Source organism: Falco cherrug, chromosome 6, assembly GCF_023634085.1.
Source record: "Falco cherrug isolate bFalChe1 chromosome 6, bFalChe1.pri, whole genome shotgun sequence".
NCBI lineage: Eukaryota > Metazoa > Chordata > Aves > Falconiformes > Falconidae > Falco > Falco cherrug.
The window spans coordinates 43,792,753-43,809,832 of NC_073702.1; the positions used below are offsets into that span (position 1 = coordinate 43,792,753).

At 37.0% G+C, this 17,080-nt stretch overlaps 1 protein-coding gene across 1 annotated transcript in view; it reads left to right on the forward strand.

Moving 5' to 3' along the window:
- ADGB (androglobin) overlaps positions 1 to 17,080 on the forward strand; it is a 119,934-nt gene that overhangs the window by 22,597 nt on the left and 80,257 nt on the right. Inside the window, exons 3-8 of the mRNA XM_055714125.1 lie at positions 1,955 to 2,047; positions 4,934 to 5,005; positions 6,250 to 6,438; positions 12,616 to 12,755; positions 15,095 to 15,181; positions 16,854 to 17,056. Of these exons, the coding sequence (XP_055570100.1) occupies positions 1,955 to 2,047; positions 4,934 to 5,005; positions 6,250 to 6,438; positions 12,616 to 12,755; positions 15,095 to 15,181; positions 16,854 to 17,056 (784 nt within the window). The remainder of the gene's footprint in view (positions 1 to 1,954; positions 2,048 to 4,933; positions 5,006 to 6,249; positions 6,439 to 12,615; positions 12,756 to 15,094; positions 15,182 to 16,853; positions 17,057 to 17,080) is intronic.

A 17,080-nucleotide genomic window follows, 5' to 3' on the forward strand; every position in this document is an offset into this window, starting at 1 on the left:
TTTCAGTTAGAAACAGAATTAGTGATGGCATCCATTATGTTTGAGTACACTTAGAACTCAACTTGTATACAATCCTATTTTCTTGTGTGGGAAAAGGAATAAATCAGAAGTGATCTCTTTCCTTGTAGGAGTAAAGCTCTTTTACCAAGCACCTCTACACAACAGCCTGTCTTAGAGCAGCGCAGTGTGCTGCTGAGATTGGGCATTTGACCTTGTGTATTTCCTCTTGTGACTTTTTCTTGCTTGTCTTTCCTGTAGAACTTATGGTTGAGGCTCCTGTCCTTAGAGCATGAACTCCTGAGACCTGGCAGTTGTCTCGTATAGCCACCCAAAATTAAAGTTCAGTTAAACCTGATTTTGTCAGCCAACTTTAGCTGAACCTACAAAATCCTTCTTCAAAGTATTTTTTGCACTTGTAAGCTAAAAAAAAAAAAAGTGTATCTCCCAGGTTTGTTTTTTTTAAGTGTTTCTTTGTGTAGTGTTCCATCATTCTCACCTGCCTCCTTTTTCTGGTTTATCTAGCATTTCAATGCTAAACTTCACTGTTACACTACATAGTGAGGGTTGGATGTCTCTGAAAGTAGAATATGAACACTGTTAATACAGTTCTGTATGGTCCAGGCTCACAAGATTTCCTTTAAGATTTCAGGAAAAATAAGTATTCCTAAAAGGTTCTTTTTTTCTCCGCAACTTCTCTTTTTTCTTTCAGGAACTTGAAATTTTTGCAGATTGATACTGTAGTGGAATGAAGCTGGGTTAATTAGCATTGATAATATAAAACTGTGGGCTGGCTTCAGGGGCGGTGGGCTGGCTGATGTGGATAAGGTGCAGCTGTGGCTGGTTAGGTTAAGTGGTTGAGAGGCAATGAAGAGGGAGCAGCTGAGGAAGGAGGAGAGAGTGTGCCCTGGATGAGGTGAGGAAAAGGCAGCAGAGGGACAGGCATGAGGAGTATGCTGGTATGAGATGGTAAAAGACCTTGTTGCAGCTTGATAGTTTGGAGAGTGCTGCAACAGATATGTGGAAGGAACGTACACAATGAAATAAATAAGAAAAAAATTGCAGGGAATAGACTGTTTTGGAGTCTGGTTTCTGTTTGGTTTTTATGCTTATTTTGTCTTCCTTTAATCAGTAAATACTCAAGTCTCATAGTTTTTCCTTCCCAGAAACACTTTCCCTTGTCTGGTCTGTGGAAGATAAACAGAGTACAACGTGGGCAGTGAAACACACAGAGATTATAATACGTCTAAAAGCTATGTAAGGTTCCAGGCACAAATAAAAGGCATTAACTGTGTTACTCATTAGTTTGTCAGTCAGCACGAGCAGCATCAGAGGCATCTCTTCATCCTACATGGTGCTATTAAGTAAACAGGTATCATATATCCTGGCGCCTTTTGTTCACGTGGAGGATAAATATCACTTGGGAAGTGAAAGTTTGAAAATTGTAGGATGCTCTCTTTAATGGGCTAATTTATGATGCTGTACAATTATAGCTCTGTTTGGTTTCTATGGCAGTTTTAAATGCATGGAACCCGCTTTGTTTGTGTCTAAATATCGCTTTAAATACTTTCAGTATTCAATTTAAAAAGCTTCAGAAATTAGTGAGTTAGAGAAAGTACCTAGAAACAAATTGGTAGAAGAGTGCCTGACTTAAAAGCTTGAACAGTTTTTTGGGAGGTTTTTTTGAAAGGTGGAAAAGAAAAAAAAAATCTCATATAGACCTATTTAGACAGTGCAGGCCACATAGACTTCTCAGAGCAATATAAGCAGCTTTCATGCTGAATCTTGATTTGGGTTTTTGCACTCTTAGTCCAGTTATAGATACTATTAGTTCCTTTTTATGCTGGTTTTCCTCTTCAGTGATTTATTGTGTGAACAATATATTAAATCTTGTGGAAGATACAGTACTGTACTTAATAAAAAATGTTTCGTTTTTGTTCATGCCTGTTTTACATAGCATGTTTTTGAGGATCCTGAAGGGAAAATAATATTACCAGCATCTTTGAAAGTGCATTCATGGAAACGCCCACATGAATTTTTAATAAATAAGGTAAGAAACAAGCAAGGTCATAATGAAAAAATGTTATTTGCCTAGCTATGTCACAAGTAGAGGAAAATTAGCAGAGAAAGTTAGTTCAACAGGTAAAACCCACTTGACCATGCATATTCATCCTGTCCGGGAGACTGTTCCACACCGAGGAGTCCCTGATCCATGTAACAGTTAACCTATGCAGCACACACAACTTGGCCTTGAGGTCTTTGTGGTGCTGAGCTGGGCATAATCCCTGGTCGCTGGATAAACTCGGGCAGCTCATCATTAGGGAGGTGCCTGCAGGCAGCTCCCACTTGTTACCGCAGTTATACCACCTGCATCTCCTTGCCTTTGTCTAAATGCAGCAGCAAGTTCTTATGTGAGCATCCCTTCTGATGTACAGTAGAAATGACAAACAGAGTTGTTCTCTTGTAAGAATATCCTCTAATAGTTCAAATCCTATCACAGCACAATAACAAAATGGGGTAACCCTCTCTGCAGATGGGATCTGCACAGAACACTGAGCATGGATCAGAGGCCTGTTTGATGCTGCACAGCTTGGGTTTCCCAGTGGCTAAAAAGACACAAGGTTATCTGTACTCATCCCTAGCATTTTAAATGATACTCTATGGAGTCTGAGTGTCTTTCTTACTGGGAACTGCCATGGACCAGCACCTCCTGGTGCAAAGCATCGTGGTAGTGTATCTTCCCAAGTCTGCTCTGCTTTTTAGCTCTGCATTCATTTGGAAGACACCTGGACAGAGAGATGCCTTTCTGTTCTTCTTTGTCTTCTAGTTTTCTCATTTAAAAATCAGTGTCGTGGCTAAACAAGTTTTATTTGTTCCAACTATAGCTTCCCTCGAGCAGGTATCTGAAGTAAATATCTGTCCTGAAACCATGAATTAGCTTTACCAGAAATATAGCACTTTTTCTCACTTCAACTGTTGTATTTCTCCAGTCTGCATACACAACGTGTCCACATTTTTGACAGTACTTGTCTGGAAGGTAACCATAACATTTTAAAATCATGCAAAGCTCTTGTTCAGTTTATTTTTAAAATTCATTGCAAAGAAAAAAAAAAAAAAACCAACAGCCTACCATTTCAAAGGTTAGTGTTCTCCAGTGCTGTTGCTAGTCTAAGTGTTAAAGTAATTTTTGCTTCAGATGAAATGCTGAAATTTTAAAACACTTTGACCACCCTTCCAACTTCTTTAGACTTGTCAGTTTTCCTTTTGTCAGCTTGTCAGTTCCATTTTTTATTAACTAGATGCTAAGCAGGTCCAAATTTAATGTTTAATGGAGGAAGGAGAGGGGGAGGTCAGGGGGAGTAATTGACAAGACCAAAAGATTGGATGAGAAACGCTGCCAAAATGCATAAACTGAATAGAGGTATCTGAAGGATGAGGGCAAGAGTGCTGGCAGCCCAGAAAGCCATGGAAACATGTATCTGTATTAAAAAGAGCTTTCAAAATCTATCCTCAGAGCACCATGAAGAAAGCATTTGTATTCTTGTAGACCTGATTAAAACTTTGATGCTTGTTTTGGTCCAATGTATTTTGAATCAAGAAGCTATGATTAGTAGAAATTTTGTACGTTGTTAAAAATTAATGTAAATCACAAGTGATGAAAGGCTGTTAAGATGATACATGTTACTACCTAATCTGTTAGCAACTATAAAAGAAAGTGTCAACGAGCCTATTTAGTGTGCTAAGGAAAGAATCAAGCCATGATTCTTTGCTCACCACAATAAATATCTCCCCCCTGTACCCGGCCGCACCTGTACTGGTGAGGCCGCACCTGGAACCCTGTGTTCAGGTTGGGGCCCCTCACTGCAAGGCAGACACTGAGGTGCTGGAGCATGTCCAGAGACGGGCAACGGAGCTGGGGAAGGGTCTGGAGCACAAGTCTGATGGGGAGCGGCTGAGGGAACTGGGGGTGTTTAGCCTGGACAAGAGGAGGCTCAGGGGGGACCTTGTCACCCTCTACAACGACTTGAAAGGAGGTTGCAGTGAGGTGGGGGTCAGTCTCTTCTCCAAGTAACAGGCGATAGGACAAGAGGAAATGGCCTCAAGTAGCGCCAGGGGAGGTTTAGATTGGATATTGGGAAAAATTTCTTCACTGAAATGAAGCACTGAAATGGCCACGCACTGGAACAGGCTGCCCAGGGAAGTGTTTGGGTCACCATCCCTGGAGACATTTAAAAGACGTGTAGATGTGGCACACAGGGACATGGTAGTGGTGGACTTGTCAGGGCTAGGTTAGCGGTTGGACTCAATGATCATAAAGGTCTTTTCCAGCCTAAATGATTCTATGATTCAACGATCACCAATACGTGCTGAGAGACACATATATATTTAGTTCAATAAACTACAGTCCTAGTATGTTATTTCTACACTGCTTCCAAAAATAAAATGGACTGTATAAACAAGCAATAGTCATCAAAATTCGGTAATACAGTCAAAGGCTTGATAAAGTTAGTGTTCGTACTGACAATACCAATATCTAATTGACCATGAGGAAACAAATCCTGTTGAATCTTGGTGGGGGGCCAAGGAAGTCTTAAAGTATGAGAGTGTTATGATCATGATTTAAATGCAGAACTGCAAATATCATGAATAAATTGTGGGAATCTGAATTTACTTACGTCATTATTTAATTTTATACTCCACATCTGGTAACAATAATGATTTTTTTTTTAAAATTCTGAACATCTACTTTTTAAGACGTTTTTATTGAGAGATACCAAAGCAGCTACGAGATTTGCAAACTGATGGCCTTTAGTTTGCATATAACAAATGTTTGCCAGATGTCTAAAATTTGTATGTCACTGCTCTTAAACATGAGTGTTCGTTTAATTTTTTCCAGATAATTCAGCTATGGACTTAATAATGTACTTTCTTCTAGATTCCTGTGGTTATCAAAAATGAAACCTCATTTGACCTTGTTTCAGCAAATGAGCATATATTTTGTAGTGAGGTAGGTAGAAATACATTAATGTCCCTTTTTAAAAATGTTCTCTTTAATTCTTTTTAACTCTTTCCACCATTTTTTATTTCACTCCAAATTTCTACCATGAAGAAATAAGTTGTCACAAATTTCCTATATGAGTGATGGGAATAAAATGACAAGAAGTCATCTAGAATTGTATAATTAGTGTTTACCTTTTTTACAATTTGAGAAAGTAAACCAATGATGTTAAGAGATTTTTCCGAAATTTTTTTTTTTTTAAATATACAGTCTATGAACTACAAAGTTTATTATGGGATAATATTCTCTAAAGATAAGAACAAATAAAAGCTTTATTAGAAAGGGTTTATGTTTTTCATTCAAGCTTTTCTGAAGTCATTTTCTTAGTGTGCCTGCATGTGTGTGCAAATGTCTGTCACCCAGCTGGTCTTTTCCTTCTCTCCAGAGCTGAATGTTTACTGAATTTCTATAGATCAGGGAAAAATACAAAGCAGGTAGAATCAAGGCATCTGAGTGCCTTACTGAATATGATATTACATCATAATTTCAATTTCATTCAGTGCTTCAATGCAAATTCAAAATTCAGACTAGAGAAATTGTATGGAAGCCATCAGAAAACAGATGATGTAAATTTCACTGTCTACAGAACCACTAAATAATTTGGGGCAAGTTTCTTGTAGTAAAAGTTTATTCTCATTATTGCTTATATAAATCACTGTAACAATCTGGAAATACTTGTGAAATTATGGCACACATCAGAAATCTGCATGTTAGAAAAATACATGCAATAAAGCATGATTAGTTAAAGCTGCTGTTTTAAATTCTTTAAATTATTAAACGCTTTTAATGATTTAGGGTTGTTTTTTACTGAGTACAAATGACAAGTATTAAAGCCAATATTCACAGTGAGCAGATATCTAGTAATAAGCAATTAAACAAGTGACAGTTCACAAATCCTGTAACATAATTTAGTTTGGAATCATATGCCCTTATTTTTCTTTGCTAAATGATGAACAGTATAATTTATAGTATGCCTTTACTTCATTTTGTGTTATTGTAGATATTATGATGATTTTAAGAAAAATTGTACCAGTGAAATTAATTTTTGCATGAAACCATAGCTATAATTTTATGTCCCTTCATTTAAAACAGGATCCCTTTTATTCATTGACCATCATAATAAAACTAGATTTAATTTTTCTAGAAGATGTAAGTCAAAAACCTTTTTGTTTTCTGTTTTCTTCTGTTTTCAGCTCATGAGATGGATTGTAAGTGAAATCTATGCAGTCTGGAGGATATGTAATGAAAAGGCCTCAACTAATGGAACACGCACAGTGTTTTGGAAACCATGGGAACATATTTATGCCTTATGTAAAGCTACCAAAGGCCACATGCCGCTGTACAATAGCTATGGAAAATACGTAGTGAAACTTTATTGGATGGTGAGTACTCCAACAATACATAAACATTATGCAGCTAGCATGGCAAATTTTAATGGTCAGGGTAAGTATTTATTATTACTGAAAAGATAGGGATTTATAGGAATAGAAGTGTTGACAAATTATTGATGAATGTTAATAAAAAGGTCTTTTACAGTTCATGTGACTTTTGTACAACTTAGAGCTTGATAAAGCAGAGTTGTTACTTGAAAAAGCAATATTATTTTTTCATAGGTTATGTAGAATTTTGCTGATTGTTAGGAGATTTTTTTTTTTTCCTCTGGGCACTATAGCGATATACTACATTTGAGTTCATTTGTTTATTTCATTGTAGAAAGAGGATCCAATAATGGCATGTTGTATATGTTCAAACTCTACTGAAATAACTTTCCTTATACTTGTGACTTTTTTTTTTTTGGTGTCAAATAGTAGTTTTCAATGTCATTCCTTAGCCCAAACACAACTTCAGTGCATTTGACAGAAAATAATTGGTTCATTCTGTATCATATAGTGAGTGGTTAGAATAATGTTGATGTAAGACGTGATTAATTTTCACCATTTGTAGTTTCTTTGACCTGCATGTGGTCCTTTACATCCTGTTTTTACAGGGTTTTTAAAAGGGTTGATTTCTAAACCATGTGCTTTCTTATAGTCCAATGGTTTGTGATTTGGTTTTCTTTTTTTTTTTAAACTCTTGTGTTTCAAAATGTTGTGACAATACTAAGCATCAATGGAAATTCCTTTTACCACTTGAATTCTCAGTGTTTGTTGGCTTTAACTAAATAGGAAGGTATGTTTCATTTCATTTTTGCTAGAGAGGAAGAGATGAATACTGATTGTGAAGTTTGCCCTGCACTATAAACTGTATAAATTAAATTTTCACTCAATAACTTTTACCCCATTTTTATTTCAGTCTTAATTTCATCTTGTCATTTTTTTGTGTGTGCCTGCATTAATGGTTTTGAAATAATATTCAAAATATTTCTGTTCCTGTGTAGTGAATGACAGAATACAGAGTTTTGATGGAAGTGTTCAGTAGAGCCAGACAGCTGGCCCACACCTCTGGTCTATTAGGGTTAAGAATGATTTTTATTGTTTAAGTAACTTAGTTGGATGACTTTACAGAGATATTTGTATGCAGTTTTATTTAAAGGTGATCAAAGACTTCCAGTGTGAGGACCATTTACTGAGGATGTACTGGTAAAACCAAAACATCCCATGGAGCTTCTAAAGATAACAGACCATAACTTCCTAATGCATTTTACAGTCAACAGGGTACACTTAATTCAGTATTGAACCTCATACTAATAAACAAATAAATAATCTTTGACCTAAAAGTTAGAAGTTGTCAATGTTGTTAGGGTTATTCTGGTTACATTTGTTTTATGCAAACAGAATATATCACAAAACACAAAGACATATAATTGAACCTATTAAACTTTCAGTTGCCCAAATTTGAAAATATTTTTGATGCAGTCAGTTGGAAACATAAAGTTGGAAGTGTTAGTGAAAACTCAAAAGGTACCCAATTGGGCTTCTAAAAAAATACCATTCATGGAAACAGAAAAAGTTATACTTTAAAAAAGGAAACAAAACCTAGAAAAGAATGTGTAAAAGCTTTTTTTTAAAAAAGCCAAAATCAATGCTATGAATACAAGTGAACAGCTAAGACAATGCAGACAGGTAATTAAGCAGTCCAGAAATTTAAGCTGCTAATAGTACTGATACGCAATATTTTAAAACAAGCTATCACAAGTTATTGATAATAAAAACATAAATGGCAAAGTTAAAAAAGAAAACCACCAACAAGCTGTTGTTTGATGAATATGTTGCCTGAGCACTGGAAGGCTGAAAGAGATATATCTGTTCCTTGGCACACTGTGAATTGAACAAACATAACCACGTCTAACACAGCAGGCTAAGAGGCTTCAGCTGCTCAAATTAAATATTTTTGTATCAGTAGATCCAGGTAAGCTACGGACATTATTCAGAGTGCCTGCTGGAGATTCCTTCTTTAGGCATCACCACTCCACCTGTCTCTAGCAGCAGAATTTAAGTAGATGAATTAAGTGGTGAAGTGGTCTGGTACTGTCACTGGGAATAGGTGTGGGGTTTTTTCCAAGGATAATTAAGTTGACTCTCATACTGAGTGAGGAGCTATCTGAATTAGTCAAACAAACATCCAGAGTTTCTGAGAGATTTCCTGAAGGTTAAGCAGGGCTTTGTATTAGGTGCATCTGTTTATGCAGATACCAAACACTAGATTATTCTGTGAGAGTGCAGGAAAAGTTATAGAGAGCTCATATCTTTTATCAGATGGCTGCCACCTCTGCTTTTTACATAAAATGTGATGGTTAGAGCACTAACCATCCATAACTTGAGTGGAATAATTGAATATTCTTCCCTTCTCAGCTGTTAAGGACTAAAATTCCCAGTTTCTGCAAGGGAAGTTCCATGACTACAGCTATGACTGCTCTGCAAAGATGTATGTCATGGGACCAAAACCCAAAGGTGGCACCTGGATTCTTTTTCAAAGTTTCAGCATCATTTAGACTTTAGGATGTCATGTGTTTAACTTGGGTCTCTTCCAGCTTCGTTGAGATTACAAAGACATTGTATATAGTTAGTTACAAATGGAAAGGAGATGATCGTAGTGAGGAACTTCTTACTGAAATACAGAAAGGACGAAGAGCTAGAATTTTGCTTTAGATAAATTCAATCCAAAATATGGCATAATTAATTATGAGAATTATTATGAGAAAATTAATTATGAGAAAAGGCAAATAAATATTAAAAGATTTTGAGGAAAATGGCATATTCAGCACTACTTCATATGCTTAAAATGTGATTGGGTAATTAAAAAAAATGCTCACTTTGCTTTCTGGGACAATATGTTATTAATAGATATGTGCAGGAAAAACCCCATACAGTAAAAAGGAACCACCAAAGATTGAAGGAAATGCAAGAGGAGAGGAGGAAAATCAGGAAAGAACAACCTGAAGGGGTTTTTTTGGTCTTAAGCCATGGCAAAAAAAATTAAAAATAGAGGTCTCTTGAAAAGATGTTCTCAGCCAATAAGAGGCAGTCAAAAGAAAGAGCAACAATAAGTATACGAATGAAACTCAGATTTGGGGAGAAAGAGGTTTTGTGAGGGTTGTGACTGTGAAAAATGCTGATGTGGTTAGTGAAAGGATTTGGAAGGTGGAATGTAAGTCTGCAGGTCAGTGTACTCAAGGACAACACTCTTAAATGCATAACAATAGGAAAACAGTAAAATATACTAGAGGAGAAGAAGAGAATATATATGTATAATCTGTTGAAGAGTGAAGAGATCTTGTCTTCCTAATGGTCCTCATGGCAAGTCTCCAGTTTACCATTATTTGAGATAATTAGTATTGCTGTACAAAAAGAGAGGGCACAAACTTCCCATCTCAGGGTGTTTTTAGAACTTCAGAATAAAGGCACTTGCATCACATCAGCAGATGATGCTCCTGGAGAGGGATAGCAGCAGGTCAGTGCCTTGGATGGATAAACTGGCCGTGTTTTGTGTTGGAGCTATGTAGAGAGCCTTGCAGTTGCGTGCAGTATGTCACTTGGAAACACCTCAGCACAAAGTTATTTCAGAAATCTCTGAAGTTACAAATACAAAATAATTATTCAAACACTTCCATGATCCTTGGAAATTTTCTCATATTCTGTTTCTATGCTGGAAACCGTTACTTAGTGGTTATAGTACAAAAGATTCCTGTGAATAAAAAGTAAGGAGAGATTTCTTTTACTTTCTCTATCACCCTGTTAAATTGTTTATAAATCTGTCTGTCTTTTGGAATAAACATAAATGCAGACAAAGCTGAGGAGAGCTTCTGAATGACTGCACTTACGCACGTTGCAGTTTGATATGTGCCTCCTGAGAGGCAATAAACCCCTGAGTGTATTAGTTTTACTTTTAAATAATCCTACACCATATATTTGAATTAAGAAAAATGTACCATTCTAATACAGCATAGATCAAATACGATATTTTAAAAGGAACTTTCCTATAGTTTGCTTTTGATACATGTCAGCTAGCCATCACTGAGGAAGAAATAGGACAGCAGTTAAAACTGGAAGAATCTCTTAACTTTCCTGTAAGGGGGAGCACTTAGCTGATTTGCATACCTGTGCTTTCCTTATCCTTTAGTACTGCCTCTACAGACCGAATATCTTGTATTCATATAGGGAATAAGAGCTGCATGAGTTTGAGAAGGCAGAAATGATGTTGCCCATGTTCCTCAGCAGAGGACATTATTCTGTGTGTGAATTTAATGCTGCAGAGGTTGTGTATTCATGTGATAAAACACTGCATTTTAAAGCATCTATAAGAATTATCAGGGCAGTTTAGGCTTTTTTTGTGTCTGTTTTGGGCCTTTGGGTTTATTTAATTTCCTTTCCTCTGGTTTTACAGCTGTATTTCACAGAAAGAAAATCAGGGAGGAAAAAAAATAGTGTCAGATGGTGGAAGGTTAAAGAAAATGTGCAAATGAGAAAAGACAAATTAGAGATAGATGTGAAACAGATTTTGCAGGAGAAAGTGGAAAATTAATAGGGAGAGAAGGCACAGTGGAAGAATAATGAACTTGTTTCAGTAAAGTATTTGTATTAAGTCCTGAGGGGTTTGTCATCCACCAGATCAAACTTGTGGATAGTATTTTTTCCCATAATAGGCACAATATTCTTTCAGTGCCACCCCATATCCAATTTTCCATTTTGCATTCCTGAGGTTTATTGAATTTGTTTCTTCATTTCCACTTTTTCTCACCTATAGATATCTTTTTCTATCCATAAACCTTCTGCCCCACATATGTTTGTTTCTTTTTGTTGGTGTCTTACTTGCTTAAACCAGCATAATTGTTTTTAGAGTTAATAGTGAAATGCTATAAAAAGGTTATCACTGATAGAAAATAATTGCAATATGAATTATATTATTTATTAAGCATAAAAGGCGAGCAATTGGTGAGGAGGGGAAAAAAATAATGGTGCTATATATACACAAAAATACTATTGTCTTTTAAGAATTACATGCACAGAATTACTACTCTGAATTAAAAAGTGTCCTCAGCTGCAGAAAACCAGTTATCTCCTCAGTCTCTTTCTTTACTTTTTAACTTGAACTGTTCTGTCTATTAAACTTCAGCAATTACTGAAAGAGGAAATAAGTATGTGATCATTTCACTTACCAGGTCCTTTTCAAACTTGTGAAATCGTAAATATTTAGTTTTGGCTGTCAGGAAAAGTTTCTATCCTAAAAAATGTTAGCCTCTTTTAAGGTTTTTAGGTATCTTTGCCATATGGTCTAAATTTATTTTCTTCTGAAACCTAACTCATGTGAAGTTAATTGACAGGCATTTCAGCTTGGAGCCACACTTTAGTTACAAGCAGAAAGCAGTAGTTTTGCCCTCTCTAATAACATATGGTGAATATTTTAGTGATTTGGTCATTCTTCATCATTTTGTGGGTGAGTTAACAGAAGTACTTGCATTTCTCCACTAATTCCTTGGCCTCTATTATGTAGTGATCATTAGTCAGACTTTTTTGGAGAATGGTAGGCAAGATTATTTTATGGGATACTAGTTCAATTTACTAATTAAATATCTATCTGGTACTGGAGACATCAGTATCTTGTTTTGCCTGTTTTTTCCTTTTTCTGGAAATGTGGATATTTTTAACATTTGGTCATTTTGAGTTATTTCCTATAGTGTTTTATAAGATATAATCTTAATGCTTTCCAGGATACTGACCACTGCAGCCAGCATCCCCAGGTAGGTCTTGGGAAGCAAGGGGGACTGCTTATATCACAAGTATTTTCCAGACTAAGACCTTAAAGAGGCGTTTGCAAAACTGATATCTTAGTTAAGCCACTTTTTAATCGTTACAGGTATGAGAGGAAATATATTAGGCAGTAGCTGCAATTAGATTAATCATTGAAATTAATAAGTCAGAGCAGTAATAAAGTGTTATGAATACTGTTTCCATGCTTCTCAGATACTATGTGAGAACTTTTAAAGCCATCTGTAATGTAAATCAAATTACAGTAGAATTAGGTTCTTAGGAAAGTGTTAAAAGTTCTCTTACATACATGTTCTGTTTCTAGCCCAGAAACACTATTTTTGCTCTTCTTTCCTCCCCCTCCCTCTGTCACAGGGGTGCTGGAGAAAGATCACTGTGGATGACACTATGCCTTTCAATGAAGAGGATAGTTTGTTACTACCAGCTACAACCTGTCAAATAGAACTTTGGCCAATGTTGCTGTCCAAAGCTATCATTAAGCTGGCAAATACGAGGTATGTTTAGTCATGGGATCACAGAATGGTTTGGGTTGGAAGGGTCATCCTTAAAGATCATCTGGTTCCAACCCCCTGCCATGGGCAGGGACACCTCCCACGAGACCAGGTTGCTCAAAGCCCCATCCAACCTGGCCTTGAACACTCCTAGGGATGGGGCATCCACAGCTGCTCTGGGCAACCTGTTCCAGTGCCTCACCACCCTCACAGTGAAGAATTTCTGTGGAGGAATTGCAGAGGAATGAAGCTGGATTAATTAACATTGATAATATCCAGCTGTGGGCTGGCTTCAGGGGCGGTGGGTTGGCTGACGTGGATAATGTGCAGCTGTGGCTGGTTCCTGCTAAGTAGTTAAATAGTTCTAAGGGGTATGGAAGGGGTGGATTGTATGAAGAGGAGGACTGCGTGGAGGGAGACCTGGAAGAAACAGAGGGAGGAGAGAGAGAGAGAGTGTGCGTGCGTGCGTGCGTGCCCTGGGTGTAGGAGAGGCCTTGAAAGAAGCAGAAAAAAGGGGACCTGGATGAGGAGAGGCTGGCTGGAAGAGGAGACCAGAGAAGGAAGAACCCAGACACGGCAAAGGGACGGAGCAGTGTGGACAGGCCTGAAGAGGATGAAGAGACAGTATGGACAGTAGATGAACTTTTGAAACCTTGTGGGGGATTGGTGGCCGTGCTGGGGCAAGGCGTGTGAGCTACTTATTAGAGTTAACCTGGTATGGGATGGTTGCAGCCGGCTAGTTTTGATAGTGCTGTGACAAATTTCTTCCTAATATCTAGTCTAAATCTACTCTCTTTCAGTTTGCATCCATTGCCCCTTGTCCTATCACTCCGTGCCCTTGTAAAAAGTCCCTCCTCAGCTTTCTTGTAGGCCCCCTTTGGGTACTGGGATGTAGACATTAGGTCTCCCTGGAGCCTTCTCTTCTCCAGGCTGAGCAAAGCCACCTCTCTCAGCCCATCTTCATAGGAGAGGTGCTCCAGCTCTCTGATCCTCTTCATGGCCCTCCTCTGCACTTCTTCCAGCACGTCCATATCCTTCTTATGTTGGGGCCCCCCAGTGCAGTACTCCAGGTGGGGTTTCATGAAAGCAGAGTCATCTCACTTCTAGTTTGTTTTGTGAAGTCGCATGGAGTTTGCAAAATGTTGTTTTAATACACATAGGAAATATATTTTGCTAAAAACTTTGTAATGACAAATATACACTTTTGTGAAAGCTGACGCTGTAAATCAGTAAAATCCCCTGTAGCTACAGAAGGTGCTATGTCTCCTTTTTAGATGTGTTTGTAAATTTATGCACAGAAAACTTTGCAAAGAAACTGGAGTGCTCTTGTCGTTTGCCATTATTCCTAAAAAGCTTCACATGTGGTTTTCTGCCAAATGGAAATGTTAAAGAATTTTTAATGAAATTTTAATTGTCAGCCTTAGCCAGTATTGACTTAACCAGTATGGAAAAACATTGTAAGCTACTTTGATGCTTTTGCTACAATTCTGCTGTTGTGGGCTGTACAGTGGTCCACTTCCCTGAAACTGGCCTGTGGTGCAATTATTGACAAATGATGGCCACAGGTTAGATTCCTATGAGATAAGCAATGAACACCAAGTGTTTAAACGACTAAGCTTCAGAAAATAATTCAAAACACTGATCTGGGTAGTCAAGCTTCCCTCTTTTGGTCATATCAAGTTATGCTTGTCAGAAGCATGGTCTGATGTACTTCTATGCAGGCTAGGGAGTTGCCTAGAGCTGCCTGTTAGGAAACTCTGTTTGCAGGGATGTGTTTGAAACACTGCATTTCTCCAGAGCTCAAGGGTTAGTTGTGGCCAAGCACTGGCGTCTTTAACCTTGGTCCTCTCAGGATCTACAGACAGAAATCTCTCTGGAGAGTGCTATCAATTTGAAAGAGTAGAGTGTGGTACACTGGAAATACAGACAACTTGTGCATAATAACCTGGGGGTTAGAGCAGCTGCTCAGGAAATCAAAGTTCTAGATTCATACCCCCCTTCTAGCATGAGGGATTTCAAACCCACAGCTCCAACTCTGCAAAAAAAGGCTTAACTGTGTGCCAGTACACTTAGTATGCTTGCTAACAATTTTGAAAATGTTGTTGTATCCGAGGGAATGCTAAAACAATGAACCTGATCCAATGGCATAAAAAATTTGGCTTTGTAGGCTAGTAGTCAGCAGTGGTTTGGAAAACTGCTGAAATTGCAGTTAATCACTTGTTTTTCAGCAAGCTGTTCTGTTTATTTATGGTTTTGCTCCTACAGAAAGCAATGTAGACTACAGAGTTTACTGCAAGTTGGTTATATTACAATTCTGTGTAACGTCTGCTTTTGTCTTATAGTATATGTGAAACTGGAAGAAGAGAGCTGGAGGAATTTACAGTTCTTCATACACTGACTGGATGGATACCAGAAGTTATTCCTCTCCAGTAAGTTCTTCTGTTAAACAATTTACATATTAGTTATTTAATATTTAATTCTATAAGGCATTATGAAAAATGAAGCTGAACCCTAGAAGTTGTCAGCATCAGTTTTGGGAAGTGTATGGGTTTTAATTCTGGCACTTGAGAAATATGCCTTCAAGGAATGCAATTTTATTGTGTTTTTCTTTGTGGGTCATACAGTTGCTTGTAAAGCTATTTATCATGTTAAGCTGGTGCCTATTCTTCATAAAATTAATTTATTTTTAACTAATATTAAACACTGTGGTGAAAACAGAGTTAGAGAAAACTTTGTTTCATGTAGTATACAAATATAAAATGTCTGCCAGTAATACTAATAACTTGAAATCTGAATGTCATATAGAAAGTATACTATAATGAATTTGGAAGTAATCAACTTCAGCTGGTATGCTGTTTTCACCTTTTAAATTGGAACAGTTGATATGCTTTTATTTCCAGTCAAAAACAGTGTTTCCAACCTATAATAACATTTTTCTTTTTTCCTGTGTGGTTCAAGTCTGTTTTGTGGTTTTAAAGAATAGACATTCTGATTTTGCAGCTTGTCATTTCATTTATTGAATGAATAACTGGGATACAGGGACTAAATATTCAGACTTTTAAAAATTACACTTTTCTGCCTTTTGGTGTATACATTCTAATGAATACCTAAATAAATAGTTTTGGTTTATATATAATTTATTTAGGTATAATTGTTCTTTATAACAGCATTTCAATATTAAATAAGTTCAGTCAAAGGCTATTTCAGCTCTTATTGCAGCAATTTTTATGTCTCAAGCTACGCTTGCAATTTAAGTTTTTGATATTTTGTGTCTTACAGTAGTTTGTATGTAGCCTATCTAAGTAACCTAAATTTTGGTTTTGTATGTAGCTAGTTTTTCAACTGCAACAGCAAAAACCAGTATTGACAACCCTGGAACTTACTGCAGATATAGTATGTTCTGGAATAAGAAAATGCGAATACCACAGAGTCTTTGCAATAGTAGTATAAGGTGGCTTTAGCTCATTGTACAATCAATTATTTTATTTAAAAAAAAAAAAAAAAGGTTCCATGCAGTAAGCATGCTTGAGGGTTATTCATGGCCCTGAACGATTCATTCAGTTTTAGATGATTTCTGGAATCACTGAGATTCTGTGGAGAAACAGTACGACTGCAGCTGTCGTGTCATATCAAAAGTTGTTGTAGCTAGTGGAATCGGTGGAAGAGGCATGGAAGTACCTGTGCTGAAAAAGTTATGAAAACCTAGTTTGAAAGTACCTTTGGGAAGGTTTTTAATATACAGAGCCAGGATCAAGTTGTAGTTGGTGTAGCTGCAAAGTGGTCTGCCAATTTCCCTGCTGCAACTTTTATCTACTAAAATCTTTAGAAAGGATTCTTTATTTACATGCTTCTCTAACAACTACCTGTTTCTTTATGGGTCTGTCTGTAATCTATTCACAAATTGGCTGACGCACGAAATCAGGCAAGTGTGGTTTATTTGCTAAAATAACCCAGTAACTTTTCTTTGAAGAGTTGGACTGTCAGTTGTAGTATAGTGTTGTCTAAATGAACATCACACTTTCTTTTCTTATTACAAATATCATTCTCATTGACATATATATGTGGTGTTGTAGGGTTTTTTTGTTTGTTTTTTTTTTTAAGGCCTGGATACCTGGACAAAGTGTGGGGCTTTTTGAAAGAGATTGTGCCAGAATTTAAGTTGACAAATAAGAAAACTCCAGAACTTGATAGTCCTCAGTCAGATACAGAACCTAAAGAGACCGAAGACTCAGAGTTAAAGAATGAAGTTCCGTCTGTGAATAAACAGTCAGATAAACTTGAGAAAGCTGATAAAGCTGGCAAAGGTTTGTAATTTTAGGTAGTGTTAT